This window comes from Mugil cephalus, chromosome 8, assembly GCF_022458985.1.
Source record: "Mugil cephalus isolate CIBA_MC_2020 chromosome 8, CIBA_Mcephalus_1.1, whole genome shotgun sequence".
In the NCBI taxonomy this organism is placed as follows: domain Eukaryota; kingdom Metazoa; phylum Chordata; class Actinopteri; order Mugiliformes; family Mugilidae; genus Mugil; species Mugil cephalus.
In genome coordinates, this window is record NC_061777.1 from 15,848,757 (window position 1) to 15,867,214 (window position 18,458).

The window sequence follows — 18,458 nt, forward strand, 5'->3', positions numbered from 1 at the left end:
TGGAAAGTACTGTACAGTATATGGCAATGTCATGTACGCTGAGTGTACATTTTCAGAGTCTGACGAGAATGCTGGAAATGAGCAAAATCTTTTCTGTAACACTACATCACCCACTAACCGTTCGTAATCTTCACTTTCTCCCATTCATGCATACAGACCAATGCAAACATGGAAAGAAACTTCAATGATACTATTGGTATCAATGATACTAATGTCAGTGAATTACTGAATTGTTGGCGCAGTGGTTTACCAGCAAAGGTCCCTTTATTGAGACACTCCTTGATGCGGTTGGCTCTGCGGACATGGAAGGCCTTGGTGATCTCCTGGTTCATGAAGCTTTCTCTGTTCAGAACATTTGCCACCATCATCCGCAGGTCGAAGACCTCAAGTAACTCTGCAATGGTGGCCACTTGCATCAGATCGCCTCGGCCCTCGTCCAGACTGCCTGTGTATAGGTACTGAAGCACCGCCTAACACCAGAGGAAAATTGAGACAGAACATGTTTAATGTCCACAGCTTACTTTTGCTTTCAGTCCAGAAATATATGCTTTTAGTCATTTTGTTTGATCACCTTAAATGGTTCCTCTTGTATAAGGGCATCCATGGCTACCACAGTCATGAGTCGTGGTCGTCCGGTCATGGGATCGTCAACATGCTCCAGACACACACTCAGGAACCCCCTTCCCCATCCTGAGAGTGCTCGACCAGTCCCTAGCACTCCCAGGGAGTACTGGGCTCGAGATGGGAGTGCATTATCACTCTGGGAAGTCCTCAAAGAGCCCTGGTTAAGTAGCTGAGGTCGACTCAGGCCCCGCACGCCTCCGTCGACCCCATCTTTATCTATGTCCAGGCTCTTTGTACGTCCAGCTTGCTCCTTGGCCCCTCTCCTGCTCTGCTCATCTTCCTCCCCGCTTTCCAAGTTTTCCTTGCCTTCCTCTTCCTCTCCCCATGGCCCCACACATGATGCACCAAGATCAAGGGTGAAGAGGTCGTAGAACTTGGAGCAGGATGTGGCCAGATAGACTTTGTGTGCAAAGACACGAGTGATGCCACCCTGCAGAAGGAAAACAACATCTGCACACAGAGGTTGACAGAACAGAGAGTCAGGGCCCTCGCCATCTGTGAGAGGTGGGTCTGGGATGCCCACTATGGGACGTGGTGGGCGAGGGGGCAGGAATGGTGCCTGGAGAAGGGGCCTCTGGACCTTTTTCAGGTGTGACTTCCAGAACTGCAGGTGCCGACGGGAGATGAGGGCAGCACGGATGGCATTGTCAAAAACATCTTTGACTCCAAACTGTGCAACAATGCTGGTCTCATAGTAGGGAATACCAAGTTCTTTTGCCACCTCGTGACCTCTCTCTGGAGGAAGGATGTCTGTAGGTTTGATGGGTCTGAGTGGGAGAAAGAGATAAGGAAGGATGACAACAGTGTGTTAACAGTAACAGTGTTCAGATAAAGAAGTGTCATTGTTCCTCAACTAAAAAAAGAAGTACGGTACATCTATTAAAAATCAAACGTGCACATTTGGGCCTGTAAATATAGACCAGTGTGAATAGATATGGTGATGAAATATATATATATACTGTAATCTACTAATCTACTCTATATTTCCATAAATCAACCAAGTATGTTTTAAAGATTTCAAACTGATCTATGGTGGTGTTTCATTCACTGATTCCGATTCACTTGGCTTTACCATCATCATTAAATCCTGTCCAACTGTTGCTGGCGGTGCTGCAAATGTTTCACAAGAGAAGCCCTATAAGAAACTATGGGTTTATGTCCACTGGGTTTGTGTCCACTGAAAAAGCTAGAGGACTTTTAACTTAAAACATTCTGCAATACAACTGAACTTGTTTTACAAGAATGTTGAAATGCAGTGACATTAACAGGGCAAATAAGAGTGCATCAAAACGAGACGTATTTATGAAACAAAATAAATAAAGGCTCCACTCAATATTTGAGGAACTGCTGCAAGTTAAAGAAAACAGGAAGTGGTTCTTGTCACCTATGCTAAGTATAAATGCAAAGACAAAGTTGCATTCACCACGGTGTTCATTTTAACATTTATCTACCAGATATTTTATCCTGCAAAGGTTGATTTTTAGACTTTAGACTTTAGACTTCCAAAAAAAAAAAAAAAGGCTCATAACAATGGTGTAATGCCGTGAAATAGTCAAAGTCTCGGCTACTCAGTGCTTTTACTGATTAATGAGAGTCATGGTGCAATGACATGCCATCTCCTCAGAAGCCACATTGTTGCAGCTTCAACGCTATCTACAATTGTCTGTTAATGTCTGATGAAGAAGACTCTCACTTGGCAAGTGGCCGCCGTGCGCGGTTAACTGCATCCAGGTCAGCGTAGCGCAGATCCAGCTGGCAGCCAACCAGGATGATGGGTGTTCGTGGACAGAAGTGCTTGATCTCCGGGAACCACATGGTGCGGACGTGGCGCAGGGAATTCGGATTAGCCAGAGAGAAGCAAAGCACCACTACGTCAGACCTACAGAGAAAGAAGGGAGAGAATGATTTTTTTATTTCATGCACTCACGGGAAAGACACAAAAAAGAAGAGGTAGAGGAAATACCGTGCTCGAAAAAAGACAGAGTCAAGGGGACAGAAAAGAAAGAAAGTCCTAGTGCTGACTCACTGAATAACCTGTCACTTTATGTTAAAACATGTGCGATGCATGAATGTAAGGACTTTAATTGGACACAGCAAGCCATTGTGCGAGTATGGACCGTGCCAATGAGAAAGTTATGAGGTGTGGTCACAAAGACATATGTGTACATGTTGGTGGGTGGGTCTGTTTATCTCTGTGTGTATGAGTCTGGGCCTCTGGGAGGGTGATTTGTGTGGTCTGTCTGTCTGTCTCTCTCTCTCTCTGGTTTTCTCTCTCTCTCTTACGTAAATCTCCCTAAGCCCTTCAAGGCTACATGGACCACAAAGAGAAGGCTAAGAATAGATCAGAACACACACACAAATTCATTTCCCCAACTGATGTGTTTGAGCAAGCGGACCGCAGCACTCGCAGCTGTTCTCCGGTGCTGATATCACTGTGTCATGTTGGTGTCTGCTTCTAGGTAATGTTTGATAAAAACCTTTGTAGGTGGATCATAAAGTAGAAGAGCAACGCTGACATGGCAAAAATTATTTACAACTCCTAAATGATCTGCTTCCAGCAACAATGCAATGACGTGGAGCTTTTGACCTTGTCTGCACCAGACAAGACTTATGTAACTTGTGTGCAACATTAATCATAGCCAGAGGACTATGAAATATACAGTATAGTCTAGTTTTTAACATTTGTGAGGCATACAGTATTCATCAGAAGCGGCCGTGTGTGTGTAGATTTGCAGATTTGCAGTAGTACATATATGAGTAGTCAGTAGTACCAAGCAAAATTCAACCGTAGTGTGTTATAGAAGGGCATTAGAAGACTTTTTTACCTTTGTAACAATTTTCAAAAACCTTGCATTTCTGTTACTCATTGCAAGATCAATGCAGTTACCATTTATGTTTCCTTGCCTTTAAAGGGCAAACAAACACAAGCATGCATTTGGACCATTCGAATACAAGTGCTGATTTGGACACTTGTCAACATACAAATTTCTCTTTCACTTCCAGGACTTCTTGCTCTTCTTCATGCTGATGATAGGCTGTATGTTTGGGGTATATATCCTGCTGCAGAATAAATTCGGGGCAAATCATACACCTCCATTATGGTATTGCAAGTATTTGCCTGTATTTATCAGCATTGAGGACACCATTAACCCTGACCAAATCCCCAACTCCATTTTTGAAATGCAGCCCCAAACTAGCAAGGAACCTCCACCATGCTTTCCTGTTACCTGCAGAAACTCATTATTGTACTGCTCTCCAGCCCTACCTTCTGCTACAGCCAAATATTTTTAAATTTTGACTCATCAGTCAAGAGCGCCACCATTTTTCTGCACTCCATTTCTGATGTTATCATGCATAGCTGAGTCTCCTGGCCTTGTTTCAATGTAAGAGGTATGGATTTTTTTGTCTGCAACTCTTCCATGAAGAACACTTCGGGACAGTGGATGAGTGTGCCTGGGTTCCAGTGGTTTTTGCCAGTTCTGAGCTGCTGGCTGCTGGACATCAATTTAGAAGGGAAATAAGCTTGATGTGTTTTTCATCTGCTGCACTAAGTTTCTGCACTATATTTCTGAAAGCATTCTTAGTTTACAGCATTTTTTTCCACAGCTGCCCAAAACTTTTGCATGGTACTGTATATCTGTCGAAGACCACCCTGATTTGACCTGAGAATGTTGGCTTGATTTTTACTGATTGACTCAATTATAACATGTGCTGAAGTTACCAAATATGATTCCTCACCCTATAAAGGGTTAATACGTGGCGGCAGCCGACTTGATGTTTTTATTGAGTGGAAAGTTGAATCATCATACAACAAGAGACACAACATTAACATGTTTGCAGTGTAGACAGAGGTCATATATTACTTTCACTTGTGTAATCTCTGAAAAGCTCCTATTCACATAACATACAATGTCAGAGCATTACATCACAGCTCTCTTCCCTCTCTCTCCCTCACACACACACACACGCGTTATATGGCTATCTCTGTGAGGACATTCATTGACAAAATGCATACTCTAGCCTTTTACCTAACCCTAATCATCTCAACTAAGTGCCTAGCCCTACCCCTTGCCCAATCCATAACCTATTTGTAACCTTTACACTAAAACCGAGTCTTAACTCTCTCATAGCCTCGTAAAGAAGTGAGGACCAGTCAAAATGTCCAGACTTTGCACAAATGTCCTAACTCCAGTGGTATAAAACTAAACGCTTGTCCTTAGAAAGACGGCTGTAAAAGAGGACACACACACGTACACACAAAAGAATTTCCATTAGCACTTTGTCAAAGGATCATTACCATGGCATAGTTTGCTTGAAGTCATGTTATGTGTACGTGTTTTTGTTCGTTTGGTTACAAAGACATACAGCGTTACCCCTACCCTATTTCACTCAATGGACTAAAGTCCACTCTTTATTAATTTACAGTATTACAGTATTACTTCCAGTAGACACATTTTCATAACTTGCAAAGTGTTGTGTCTCCATTAATGCTCTTTATTGCATGGCCTTTCAGGACTGTCGGGGGATGTTTGTAAGAGTGGAAACATTATGTAGATTACTTAAAGCTGGAGTGTGGGATACTTTCATAAGAAAGACAATTTATTACATTCCTTGCAAAACACGAGGTCCATACTGTATTGATTAAGTGACGCATTTTATGTTAGGGATGAAGGGCGGGGGAGCCCCATTAGCGACAGACAGGAAGTAACCAAAGGCAATGGTTTCTGATGTTCTGAATAAAAAAGAAACTCTCAGATTACATCGATTACGATCAATGGCAGGAACAAAGACGGGTTACTGCTCCACTGGTGTGGGGTTTCTTCCATGGGGAGATATATGTCATAAAAATGCCTCAAATACTCTGACTGCCAGAAGGGAGAGACAAATGATATGCACTGTAGCTTTGCACAACATTTGCAATTGTAAAACATCTGCTGTTTGACATTTGTTTTGTTGCATAATACAATAGAAAATGAAGAAGGGAATGGCTCAGATTAAGTCTAGCTTGGCCTTTCCAAAACAAATTGGTTCCTACTCTTACAAAGCATGTCAGAGTCTGGAGACTGTCCGACAATGTGATGTTTTGGGTTTTTGATATCAACAAAAGGTGTACAGAGTGGACAAAGGTGTAAAGATTGTGAAAGACACAAAGGGAGAGAGGAGGTGAGGTGAAGTGAGGAGAGGAGTCTGAGGGCAGGCGGGAGGTGGCATGGTCCAGATGAATGAGAGCATAAAGAGTATTGGAAGAGGAGAGGGAGGGTGGGGGTTTATGCCTGGAGCTGGTGACGCCAGGGAGGCAGGCAGGGAGAAAACAGCTGAGCTGGCACTGTGTCTTTATCAGCTGACTGCAGGCTGACAAAGCATACAGGACAGGCACGTACAACCCCACCAAAATGCACTAAACTGAGACAGATCACTGCACACATGTGCAGACACTGACATAGTGGAATAATACAAGAGAAGGGGGGGAGGGATTTCAGCCACAAACATACAACCTGCAAATGCACAAATGCATGATCAGTCGTGCAGAAACACAAAAAGGAGACAGAGTGACGTGTCAACAGTCCACCCACCCTCGAGAGGATTCACAGTAGTATCTGATGTACACATGCATGCGTGTGTAGATGTTGATGTGTAGATGAAGACTTAGCGGCGAGTTGTGGCTTTTAACTATGTAAGAGGTAGATTAATGGATTACAGATATATGGATTAAAGCACGCTAAAATGAACAGATGGATGGAGAGAAAATGTATAAGATCAAAACTGGCAAATTTGGAGAAAAACCACACAGAGGGGCAACAAATTTGAGTAACACTGAAGAAAAGTATTCAGATGAGAATGTGGATTAATACTGATGAATGAAATGTATCCTCCCTTTTCTGGGTTCATTGATCACTTTGATGTCATGCGATCACGTCTGGTCAGTGTCTGTTGAATAGGTATTCAGTGATTTTGCTATGGCAAGAAGTACTTTCGCATTTCATGCCAATAAAGCAGCTTTGACAGAGCGATGGGGAGTAAGAGGATAGAGTGATGATCCAATCATGTCTGGTGGAGAAAGGATGCAACAGCTTAAGGGCAGAGTTTACGTAAAAAGCATGGCAGCTGGATTACTCAAAGGACAACTTTTGGCTAAGCAAAAGTTATGTGGGCATATTTATGTGGCGGTGGCAGATTAGTTAGATTCTCATTGGAAGTTAAATTCTTCTGAACCAGGAAACAATGAATGTGGTGATATAGTATTAGCCCAGGGAAACTGTGTCAACGCTTACCAGTTATACAGCCAAGAAAAAGCAATCTCTTGGCTGCACCAATTCTGAAAATGGAACGTGTTACAAGGTAGTTAAACATGTGGTCAGGCGATTGAGTTATCGGGTCGGTCACTATCCGTGCCGGCTGCTAGACCGCTTGAGACTGGGTGTGTGCCTTTATATGCTCACCTGCCATAGGCAAATCGTCTGTCTTTGTGATGATCCCCGAATGTGTCCCATAGCCTCAGGGACACACTGACCTCGTCCACTACATCACGAGATCTCTCTAACACCTGCAAAACAGACACATATTCCTTTAATCGGGTCGAAAGGTCGGTACTTCATTATGAGGTCTGTGTTTTAGTGGAATTGAAGGATTATTTAATCACAGGGCTAAAGGAAGTAACATTGCATAATTTTAAACTGCGTGCCTTTTTAACACTAATACAGCAATCAGTAGCTTTCATGAATTTCCTTCGGTTTTAATGCACAATAAACTTAGCCCAGTAATATAAGCACGTCCAGAAAGCCAAGTTTGTCTATATATGTCTCTTTCCACTGTGTGTGTGTGTGTGTGTGAATGTGTGCCCACCTCCTGGCATACACGGTACTGGTCGATGGCCCAGACGGTTGGCACGTGGGTGGCAAGCAGCTGATACTGTGTGAGGGTGGCGTTGCAGGCCCGGGCACAGATTAGCCTGGTCTTGCCTACTGCATTATCCCCTACCACCACACATTTAATGGTTTCCACATTGGGCCGCTCATAGTCTGTGTCTATATCCATGGAGAGGGCCCTGGAGAATGTAGAGAGGACAGAGAGGGGGAAACCGGTTAGTTTAACATTCAGGAGAGATTAAAATCACATTTGATAAAACATCCCAGGAATAATGACACTGCATTTTTGACAATGAAAGCAACTGGCATCAGTAGCTTCAAACTCTCGCCCAGTCCGGCCAAGGGAAGCTTTGTTAAGGCTCTAAGCCCCCGTAGCTGTACTGCCCAGTGTACACAGGCTTCTGCCAAACCCCCAAACAGAACACATGGCTCACAGGCTGAGGAATAGAACGACGGCAGAGCTATTTCTGTAACAGCACGGAGAGAGGGAGCGAGAGAGACAGAGAGAGAAAGATGGAGAAACAATAGAGAGCTGAATTGACTGTCCTTTCCTGCCCTTGTACATCTTCCTCCCTGTCTGCTCCACTTTTAGTGCACTGGAAGCATCCTCGTTACGGAGAAAACACAAGGAAAGATGAGGAAACAGCTATACTGGCAGCACAAAAAGACTTCTTCTTTTAACACCAAATATGACTGTGGAAAGCTTACCAAAATCCCCTTTCCATAAACTGCTTACAGACATGTCTGACGTGTCAAAACACATGTCAATGCCCATTACAAAAAACTCCTGGAGGAATCTGCTCTGTTGCAAAGGCACCACCACTACCCCGCATGCAGAGATGGACCGGTACGCCGCTAATCAGTCCGTTCATCACTTCAGCTTGGTCAAAGGCCCCATAAATAGAGCATTTGAAACATTCATAAAGGGCTTTGCGTGTCATTCCATTGACGCTGCTGGCATCGATGGCAGACACCGGCAGCTAAAAATGGCATCTATTCATCGGACACATGAGACGGCAATTCGGCCGTGAGATGGTCTCTATGTGTTCGTGTACTTCCGCTCTGTATGTAATGTCATTGCTGCTTTTTCCCTAAAGACCTAAGGCATTAGTTTTCCTTCTTTGTGGATCCTGATTTCAAAAGGAACCCCACACATTAGCCAGAAAGTACACAGACAGCACAGACAGCCTACCTTTGTCTATCTGAGCTGGAGAAAGGTGTCTGTCAAAGACGCTGTTCCCTGAATGGTCCATATGGAAGAGAACTATGAGTGAGAGAGTTATAAATATCTCTTCCCTTACCACCTCTCTAGCTGTGACACCCTTGGAGACACGTACCACAGGTAGAGGACACAGATAGAAGAGGCAATAAAAAGGCAGCACCACACTGCTGTTACCTAACTGCCTTCTTTCTGCCTAATGGTCACAGCAGACGTCCTCTCTGTGCTGCATTAAGAAAAGCAAGGAGCGCTTGCGCCCTTTGCCAAGTACCATCCCGTCTCCTTTTACCCATTACTTCCTGTGTCTCCTCACAGCTATCAATAAAGGTTTAAGGCCAGACAATAACACCTGGCACACCACAGGTGCTTCTGTAACGTCCTTGCAATGTGTCAATGGACATATGAGCGAGAATTACATCGACTGCACTGGCAGAGAGAAAGGGAGAGGGAAAGAGGATGTAGATTACTGTTAATTCCTAGTGTATCCAATGCAACAGTAGATTAGCAACAGGAATTGTACAAGAGACAAGGCAGGGAAGGGATTATTAGTCTTAGCGAGAAAAAGAGGGACTGTGAGCCCAACATTAGAGTCAGTCAGTCACGGCATGGGGATCGAAAGGGCAAGACCAGCAATAACCGAGGCTGCTCAACGGAACAAATCACAGATTTTCCTGCTGTTTTCCTACGTCCAAGTGTGTGCGTGTGCATTCAAGCGTGTGCATGTGGTAATGAGCACTGGGCCAGTCCACGATGCAAAGAGTGGCGTGACCAGAAGGCGGCGTCGGCTGCAGTGTGGACAGCTTCTCGGGGGGATCGAGAATGCCCAGCTCGTCCTGCATCTGAGGTTCTTCACCAGAGCGAGTCCAGTCATGCATCAGTCAGTGCACCTAACACAATTTGCCTCCTCATGCATCACTGCACAGGACAAATATGCACCTGCTCACGGGTTTATATTTAAACGTCATGAGCTTACACAGACTTCACCAATTATTTTTAATTGCATGGCAGGAGGATAAGCAGGCGACGGATACTGCGAGAGCCAAGCGGTGCAGCTCAGAGGAGTGGAAAAAGAAGCTGTAAAGATCAGGTTTCATTTTTAGCCAACGACCTATAGTGAACTGTACACAGACGTCTAGACTTCATCTCTTGGCCAGTGTCATCTTCCCAGAAAGGCAGTAAAAGAGTCTGGGAGGACAAAGAGGTGGTGGAATGTGACAATAAAATGTGCATGAAAGACGTTTTGTTGCGTGTGTGCACGCAGCTCTGACTATTTCATCGGCTTATTGATGGGTGTAAGCAAGGCAGTGATAGGAATGCTGTGACAAAAGCGCCCACTTCACACACAGCACGACCCTTCAGGTTCTCAAGTAAGTCTAAGAGCATTTTGTGTACAAGGGCGAGAGGCAAAGAAACTCATCCTTAATCCACTCAATCCAACCACACCTTCTGACCTGACTCTGCTTATCATCTTTCAGTAATCGCTTTCTACTATCCTTCTTCCCATCTTCCTTGTCTCAAGAGATTATTCTCTCACATTTTATGTCAGGGCCTCCGCTCGCCCTTTTAATTAGCAGCTATCTGTCTGACCTATCTACACTTCTCTGGAAGGCCACCAAGGAGTGGCATTAAACAAACAGCTTTCCCACGTCCGTTTTGCTGCCCCATCATATTCCCTCTGTTATGTAACACATTTAGCAATCCACTGGCAGGAATAGCTCATCCCAGAACCTTCAACAGTCTCTATTCGCCTTTGACCACTTCCTCTCGGGTATACTCCGCCCCGATGCCATGATCAAAAACAACAAGTAAAGACTTTAGATCCATAAATAGGCCAACACTTGAGCACTAATGCAGCGGTGTGGGGTTGTCTACATAGTGAAATTGTCCATGTGTAACTGATGGCAGATACGATTGGTATTTGTGTAATCATGATAACGTCTTGATTTCATCCCTGAGCCTCAACGTTTTGACAAAAGTCTGCTATCATGAAAGGAAATGCCTACTCACATGTGTTTGGGCATACTTTTCAGGTGTGTATATGTGTGTGTGTTATGTGTGTGTTTGAGACACTGACTGCCACAGGCACAGCTGACACAGACTGGTTACATAACCTGGTCTGTAGCCTCTGCTTGGCTCCCTGGCTGGCTGACAGTAGACCTCAGACTCAGTCGCACTAGCACAGAAATGCATACACACAAGCATGCCTGCACGCACTTGCCTCACCCACTGCAGATAGCTGTGGGATTTACATGGCCCGTGGCAGACGTTGTTGTTGTTGTTGCTTGCGTCTATCCTACTGAACGAAAGGGTCTTTGGAAACTGCATGTCAGCCTAGTAGAGAAACCCTTCTTCAAAGCAACAATGCTTTGCAAACACAGATAGACTCCTCTTGATGCCCTCATTTCCTTTATCCCTCCCCATCTTCCTACCCCTCCTCCTCCTCCCATCCATATTTTCCACTGATTCCCTCCATTTATTTCTCGTGCTTTGGCTTGTTTCTCTCTGTCTCATTTCTATTTTGTATGCCTTTTAGTATCCACTCCATTATTTTCATATGCAAATCTTGCTTTTCTCCCTCCTACTCTGCTTTCTCACCCATTCTCACAATTCCCTCTTCAAGGCTATTCAGATAAAACTAACAGATGAGCTGGCAAATCTTTTGACTTTGCTTTTGAGGGAGCAGATCTTTATTCATAGGGCGACGCTTTCTTGCTAAATATTTTGCAATTGCATACAAAATTATGTTTCTGCATGCGGCTCTTTTGCAAATACAGCTTCATATACAAGTATCCAGCACAGATTCATTCAGTAATGACAGAATACTGTAGTTTGTAGCTGAGTGTCTGAACATGTCATGAATTTGGACAATTGGGTGCGCAGAATTTTGCGTTACCCCTCTTACACCCAGTCAAGGCATTTACTGTAACCTTAAAACCAAGGACTCAGTCAATGACCCACATACTGCTACTTTACTGATCAGGAAGTGGCTTAAGTCTGTCTGGAAGAAGATATCCCATGCCATTTTAAGCCTAGTATAAAGTGCTTAACCTGAATGCTAACTATCAAATTACACTATAGAGTTGAAAAATCCATGAGCAGCAGCTCAAATAATATTTTTTTCACATAATTGTTCTCACGCTTTACAAAACTTTCCACAGTGTCTAGACAAAAGTGAGAACACATGAAGCATAAAATATTACAAGCTCTATTAACTCTACGTATCTTCCACTACAAACTGTCACAGGGGTCAGCACATTCAAGCCAGCCATATAATGCTGGCTCACTATGTGGGTTCGTCGGTGGTGCACAACGCTATCTCAAAGCTGTTGACTCAGTCAAAGCTCCGGGCACGGTGCCTAATCAGGAGTACAGTAGCTCTGCCCCAAACGCATCAGACAGTGCACAATGACAGCACCACCTTCGATTCATTTAGCGGTAGTGGCGGCCAGTGAGACAAAGCCTCTTTTCAAACTCCTATTCATGCCAACTGGTGTTACAGTGACGCGTCAGCATTGGCAGGATCTTGAACCATTTTGACAGGTATGTTTAAAGTTTCAAAGAACCGAAAGTGAAGTTGGCATCTCCACAAAAAGATGAACCGCCGTCACACAGTGGCCATTAATAGACATCCTCTCAGGAGAGAAAAAAAAAATATGCTGGCTAAAATACAAGGATTGCACAATATTGCGAGCTTGCCAAGTGTTTTATGCAATCCTGTAGACGTGATTAATAGCCTGTGACTAGAAATTAAATGATGGCCAGATAAGAGCTTCTCATGTGAGAAATTATTTATTTATTTCCAGGCAGGAGTGAGAGTATTCTTCATCAGCCACGCAGCCACCTGCGTAACACAATCCCTCTGATGTCGTCACAGCCACGGATCAGCATTACAGCGTGCGTGTGTGTACGTGTGTGTGTGCGCGCGCACGCGGATCGTCTGTAATCTAACAAGTTTTTTTGTCATCTCCAGTCAAATTTTTTTGATCCGCATGCTCCTCCAGTAAATACCGTGGTGTAGGATCACTCCACTCATCAATGAAAAGAACCTTGTCTGCTCCCTCTCCCCGCAGCCATTCATAACCACCTGGTCCATTCATATATTTTTTTCCTTTTTTTTTTTTGGAAACCGATTCAACAAACCAATGAATCAATTCTTTTGTCATCCATATCGGGACAGTTGAAATGCATAACACACACCTTGTGGCAGGGCAGTACTAGGGTATATTTCACTTAAGGATGTTATAAAAGACAGGTGCCTACTAGCCTACATCCTAAATGATGCGCTGATTAGTCTTGCGTAACGTGCCAAGCCCATCCGCTGCACTGGCCACAGCAATGAATCAAAATGTTATACAGTGTGATCAGTCTGTGCTGCACGTGTGGGATTTCACAAATAACAGTCATCCCCCATTGTGACACCTCATTGTATAAAATAATCTAATTTAATACGGTTTAGATGTAAGAGGCTCTGGAACTATTACCTGGCTATTATAGAGATATACGAGGAGATTAAACCCCTAAGTACAATAATGTCACTAGACTTGAGCAGCATACAGCTGGTAAAGATTTGGAGTGAATAGTATTTCAAGCGGCATGTGGATTGCTTTGTGCACAACAAGGAGAGCAAGAACAGTTACCCAGTATTCCTGCAGGAGGGGTCCCTACCTTCCGACGGTTCCTGAATTGACCCACATGCCACTCTGCTGGTGGTTCAGCCGGTCTCCCACACCGGACAAAGAAATGCGGAGAATGAAGAGACGTTCGCGGTGGCCCCGTTCTTTAACAAAGAGCGCAACTGCAGACAGGACCTGTGCCCTGTCACATCCTCCACCTCTCACTTTCCCTCGCTGCCTCTTTAATCCAGCGCCTCACAGAACTCAACAAGTATCGACTCGCTTCCGCAGATCTGATATTGTGCAGTTTCGTTTTTCAAACTGACACCGTTTCGACTGTGACCTAAACATAACTGGCCGAAAGATGTTTCTGGTCCGAGCCACCTCCTTTTCTGTTGTTGTTTCCCCAGCTGATTTCATCACGGACACGCCCCCACGACTGCGCGTCACGACACACGGCGGCCAACTCTTTTCGTGTTGCGTTCAGGCTCTGCTTGAAAGGGGCAATTTACACATTCACAAGAGCGGCGCCCTTACCCTATACCCACTCCGACCGACACCTCAGATGCTTGACAATTACAGATCTGGGAGACGACTTCTGAAAAAGGAAAACTTACACTATATAGCATTTGTAAAGTGCATTCATTCAATTATTATAATAGCTGCCGTTCGCTACAGATGTCCAGCTTTACTGTGTTATGTATCTTCTGCAAATTACAAACAGTGGTCAAATAGCTTTCTTTGATATAAATAACACCAAGAAAAGGCGATTTAACAGTCCAAGTGAGCTATATATAAGACTTTATGTGTCGGATGTTGGAGCTAAAGAGGATCACTTTAAGGTCTCGTAAGACGTTAGAACAGGAGAGCCAATCATATCCTGCAATGCGGTAATGGCCCCGCCCCCGAAACTGTGCTCTTTCTATCCTGTTAACTCAAAACACTCTGCAAAGCATGCTGTCTTTAATTGGTCTTTGTGCAGGCTCTGTATGCTTTTACAGAGATATAATTATTAAGACACACGGAAAGGGGCATATTAAAAAAATAAATAAATAAAAACCTAAAGGTATCAAGAGAGATCAAATGAAAATCAATTATGAAATGTCCACATGTATAAATATCCATCTGACTGAGCTCTATTTATCCTTTAATCCTTGCTTATACAAGTAAGTCATCCTCTCTCTAAACTAAAATCCAGATAAATTATGCAATAGTGTTGTTATTACTCATGGCAATAGAGAGAATTTTTCTTCTGTGGTTATTCTGGGTGATCGGGCATAGCAACTGCCACATAGCAACTGTAGTGCTTCTAAAGCCAATACAGGAAAATACCAACAGTACATTGTCGACTGGATCATGGAAAATACAGGCCTTTTGCCCTGATATTTTTCCTTGATCACAATGTCTGGGAATTCATATCTGGAATGTTAATCTGTACCAGGAGACGGGAAAAATGCTACCATGTCACCAAGACTGCAAAAATACCACACTCTTCTGTAAGAAAACTATGTTTAATTTAAATTTTAAAAGCTTTACCCATACATCTTTTCAAAACAGGAACTTTCTCCTGACTTTTAACATCTCCCACTCATTACACACACACACACACACACACACACACACACACACACACACACACACACACACACACACACACATGCACACACACACACACACACACACACATATACAACTCCAGATGAGAATATGGAATTCTATTTGACCACGTTTCATCTAAAATCAGGATCCTGAACATGTGTCTATCAACTTTCTTTCATGACTGTGCAAAACTGAAGACGGACATCTACTGGTCAAATCCGGTACTGATCTCCCTGAAACAAAGGAGACCTCAACTCTAACTGATTAAGTCTGTGTTGTCACCAGGGCACCACGACACAACAGTATCATACGTGTTTTTGATGGATTCAGGTGTAGATCAGTCATTTAGGTCAACTTAAATCCATGACCTGACCTCTGACCTGCTATCCCTGCATCCAAATATATGTGTTTACACCAGGTCTTACACAACATGCAAACAGCACCAATGCCAAAATGAATTCAACAGTTGAATACACAAGAAGTGGGGGTGTTTTATAGGCACATATCCAATGTTGCATTGAAGGCCTGAGAAAATACTGCCCCCTGACCTGGCTGGCAAGGCCAGAATGAAACAGCATGAAAGATGGGCTGGAATGCTGTTAGAGAAAGCAGGGGTTCAACACCACTGGCACTGAGAGGGCTTAGAAAAGTTGAGAGGGAGCCCCTTTGTCGGAGATGCGTACTTGTGAGAGAACTCTCAAGCAGCACAGTCTGAGGTGATGTCTGGCCTTTTCAGCTACAGTAGTACGAAGAGGACTGTGCTTTGTTCACAAGCTTTATCGCTCTTTTATTAACTGTGTGGGAAGTCTACTCCCATAGCGTTTACACTTTGGTGAGATTAAAGTTGGGAGAATGAGCTGAGATCATTCTTTGGCATGTGTGGCATGAGCGTTGCCTGGATAAATACTCTGTTTGTCTGCAGTATATTCAGTGCAGTCCAGTTTCTCAGGTTTTACTGAAAGACTCATGCATTCAACATAATCTATTTAGTCAAAATCGGCAAGTTCATCAATGTTCAAATGGAATATTTAAGACTAAATGGGAATTTTCTTCTTCAAATACTTGATAAGGATATCAGTAGATAGATCAATAGATAGATTTGCACTCATGTACATGCTAAAAGTTAACTGATACCACTTAAGATGAAAGTGTGGTACTTTCATCTTAGAATACATTTGTAATTGTTCCAGTAAATTTCCCCTCTGCTTAAGTAAATGTATGCTTAGATTGATTAAGTTTAGAGCTAGAATGACTGCAGCCCTTCATCTAACAGCTCACTCTGGCTGCCCCCCCCCCCCCCCCCCCCCCTTCTTGTTCCATTGCTTTTTGAAATATTTTAAATTGATCTACAATCAAAAAAATGTTGTTGTCCCCTTTTGTAGACTTGTTTTTAACGTTAAGCTACAACAGTAATAAATGTTCAGACATACAATTGATAATAACGCAAATATACATGATTGTACAACTACTGGAATATTTTCAACAGTAGTCCCCACAGTTAGACTATTCAGCCACAGACAGTTGTATTTAAATGAAACCATCTTTGCGAGTACCACTTGAAGCATTTGATTTCACATATCATTTGTATGGCCAGTTAGAACTGTGGAATAAAATCTGATCCCTTCCTGTCCACTCCTCCACTGACCCCATTCTCATCCCAGCTCACCCAAATATCCAACAGGCCCGCTCACCCCCTGCCCCGGCATTGTACTGGAACAGTTCTAAAGCTGTCAAAACACCCAGCTTCTCACACTCCCCGCGTCCACACAGAGTTCGCCTTAAACACACACGGTCCCGAGCTCTAACAAGCGCACACACATGCAACGCACTCAACAAAAACAGTCTAGATGCAGCTCATTCACTGACACAAGTAGGTCAGAGCTGCAGTGAGTCTTCCAAACAGTCCTCCGACACCATGGGACTGATAACAACATCATAGATTAAATTCTACCTTCAGCCCTAACGCACGCACACAGGCAAACATCCCATGTACATCACTGATGAGATCATTATCGTGTGGGGATTTTGGCACTGGTTTTTGTCGTGCAGAGTGACAAGAAAAATCCAGCGCATGAATTTGTTCACTTGGGAAGAAAACTCAGAGGTCAAGAGTGAGACTGGAAATACTGAAGGCTCGAGTGGAATGAGCTTGTGGGAAACTGGCATGGCTAAATAAAGATACAATGGAGAAACAGTGAAAACTGACAAATGCCCAGAAATTGCAATAAATCAATGTCAAATCACTTTTTCATTCCCACTGTTAACTTCCCTCTCACACACATACGCAGTGCACATCCTGACATGGAGAAGTGGCCGAGTGTTGCCAGAGCCAGCATCATGGCATGAAATACAGTGTGTTTTGTAACAGAGGGTCTATTTGTCTATTTGGCAATGGGTGATTGTGTGAGTTTAAGTGGAAAACTTAGACAAAGCCTGAGAGAACGGGCATAAAGAGACGGACGGAGAAGAGCGCAAGAGAGAGAGAGAGAGAGAGAGAGCCAGAGGATATTGTTTACTCGCTAAGTTATCAGAAGATTGCCTTATCTACTGGAGTCAGTTGGAAAACTCCAAGTGTGAGCAGCTGCTGTTGTCTCATTATATCCTAATGAAGACATGTCACCCCGTTGCTCGTGTTTTCTGAGGCGTTTTAGAGAAAGACAGACCTTTATATTTCATTTTGGAATTTGACAGACAGACAGACAGACAGACAGACATAGATGTATAGATAGATTTGAGACTTGTAAATTGTGGATAAAATTAGAAAGATCCTGAACAAGAATGAAGTATGACTCATTAAACATGAGTCCAGGTTCTGCAGCATTCCAAAAAGAGATAAAAAAAAAACTCACTTCCTGTTAACATACTTGTCATGAGCGACTGGAGTTTGGAACGATAGTTATTTTGTGAGTCTGATTCCCAGAGTGCATCTAAGTGTTCCTTGATAGTAATGCTAAAGCACGATCACGTAGAGTCGATGCTGGTGATGACGGGTTGTGATGGCGGAATATGTCAGGAATGTAAAGTGGCTTGATTAAATGATGGAAGGTGGGGTGAATGAGGAGGGAGGTAGCATTGCAGAGGCTGTATAGTGTAGAGTGGAAGCTCTCTTTGTCTCACTGGCTGAGAATTAACCGACATCTGATTATGATCTCAAGGCCGAATCAAATGCTTCTCAGTGGTATTTACGGCTTTAGTGGTTCTTGGTGTGAACAGGAACACTGCATGCTCCTCACTGTCCTTGACCGGTAGTCCCACAGCAACTTTGAGTTATGGGGTATTTAGCACAAACAACCACCGTTAATATAGGCCATGTCACCCAGTATCAGCTCATGTTCACGTCACATAACCCTGGCATTGTCTTGTATGACCTTAAGTTTCCTAGTTCTAAGTTGGAAACACTTAAATGAGAAATTCCTGTTTACTTGTTTTGTTTCAAAGTCCTTGCTTTGAATGTTGAACATGTTTTACCCAAAATCTCAGGTTGAGACATGAGAGGGGCCACAATTTTGAGAATTTGAAATGTTGCGTGGATGCTCT

The 18,458-nt window shown here is 43.5% G+C and overlaps 1 protein-coding gene across 5 annotated transcripts in view; it reads right to left on the minus strand.

Annotated features, from left to right (window-relative positions):
• Positions 1 to 18,458, minus strand: part of rhobtb4 (Rho related BTB domain containing 4) — a 38,616-nt gene that overhangs the window by 10,761 nt on the left and 9,397 nt on the right. For 3 of the 5 annotated variants that reach the window (XM_047591187.1, XM_047591186.1, XM_047591185.1), the window contains exons 3-7: positions 7,468 to 7,669; positions 7,065 to 7,168; positions 2,318 to 2,503; positions 572 to 1,391; positions 251 to 470 (exon numbers count right to left, since the gene is read on the minus strand). In XM_047591187.1, the coding sequence (XP_047447143.1) occupies positions 251 to 470; positions 572 to 1,391; positions 2,318 to 2,503; positions 7,065 to 7,168; positions 7,468 to 7,659 (1,522 nt within the window). In that variant the 5' untranslated portion in view covers positions 7,660 to 7,669. Of the gene's footprint in view, positions 1 to 250; positions 471 to 571; positions 1,392 to 2,317; positions 2,504 to 7,064; positions 7,169 to 7,467; positions 7,670 to 13,346; positions 13,746 to 18,458 lie in introns of those variants that run through there. The other 2 variants (XM_047591184.1, XM_047591188.1) reach the window with 2 other exon arrangements.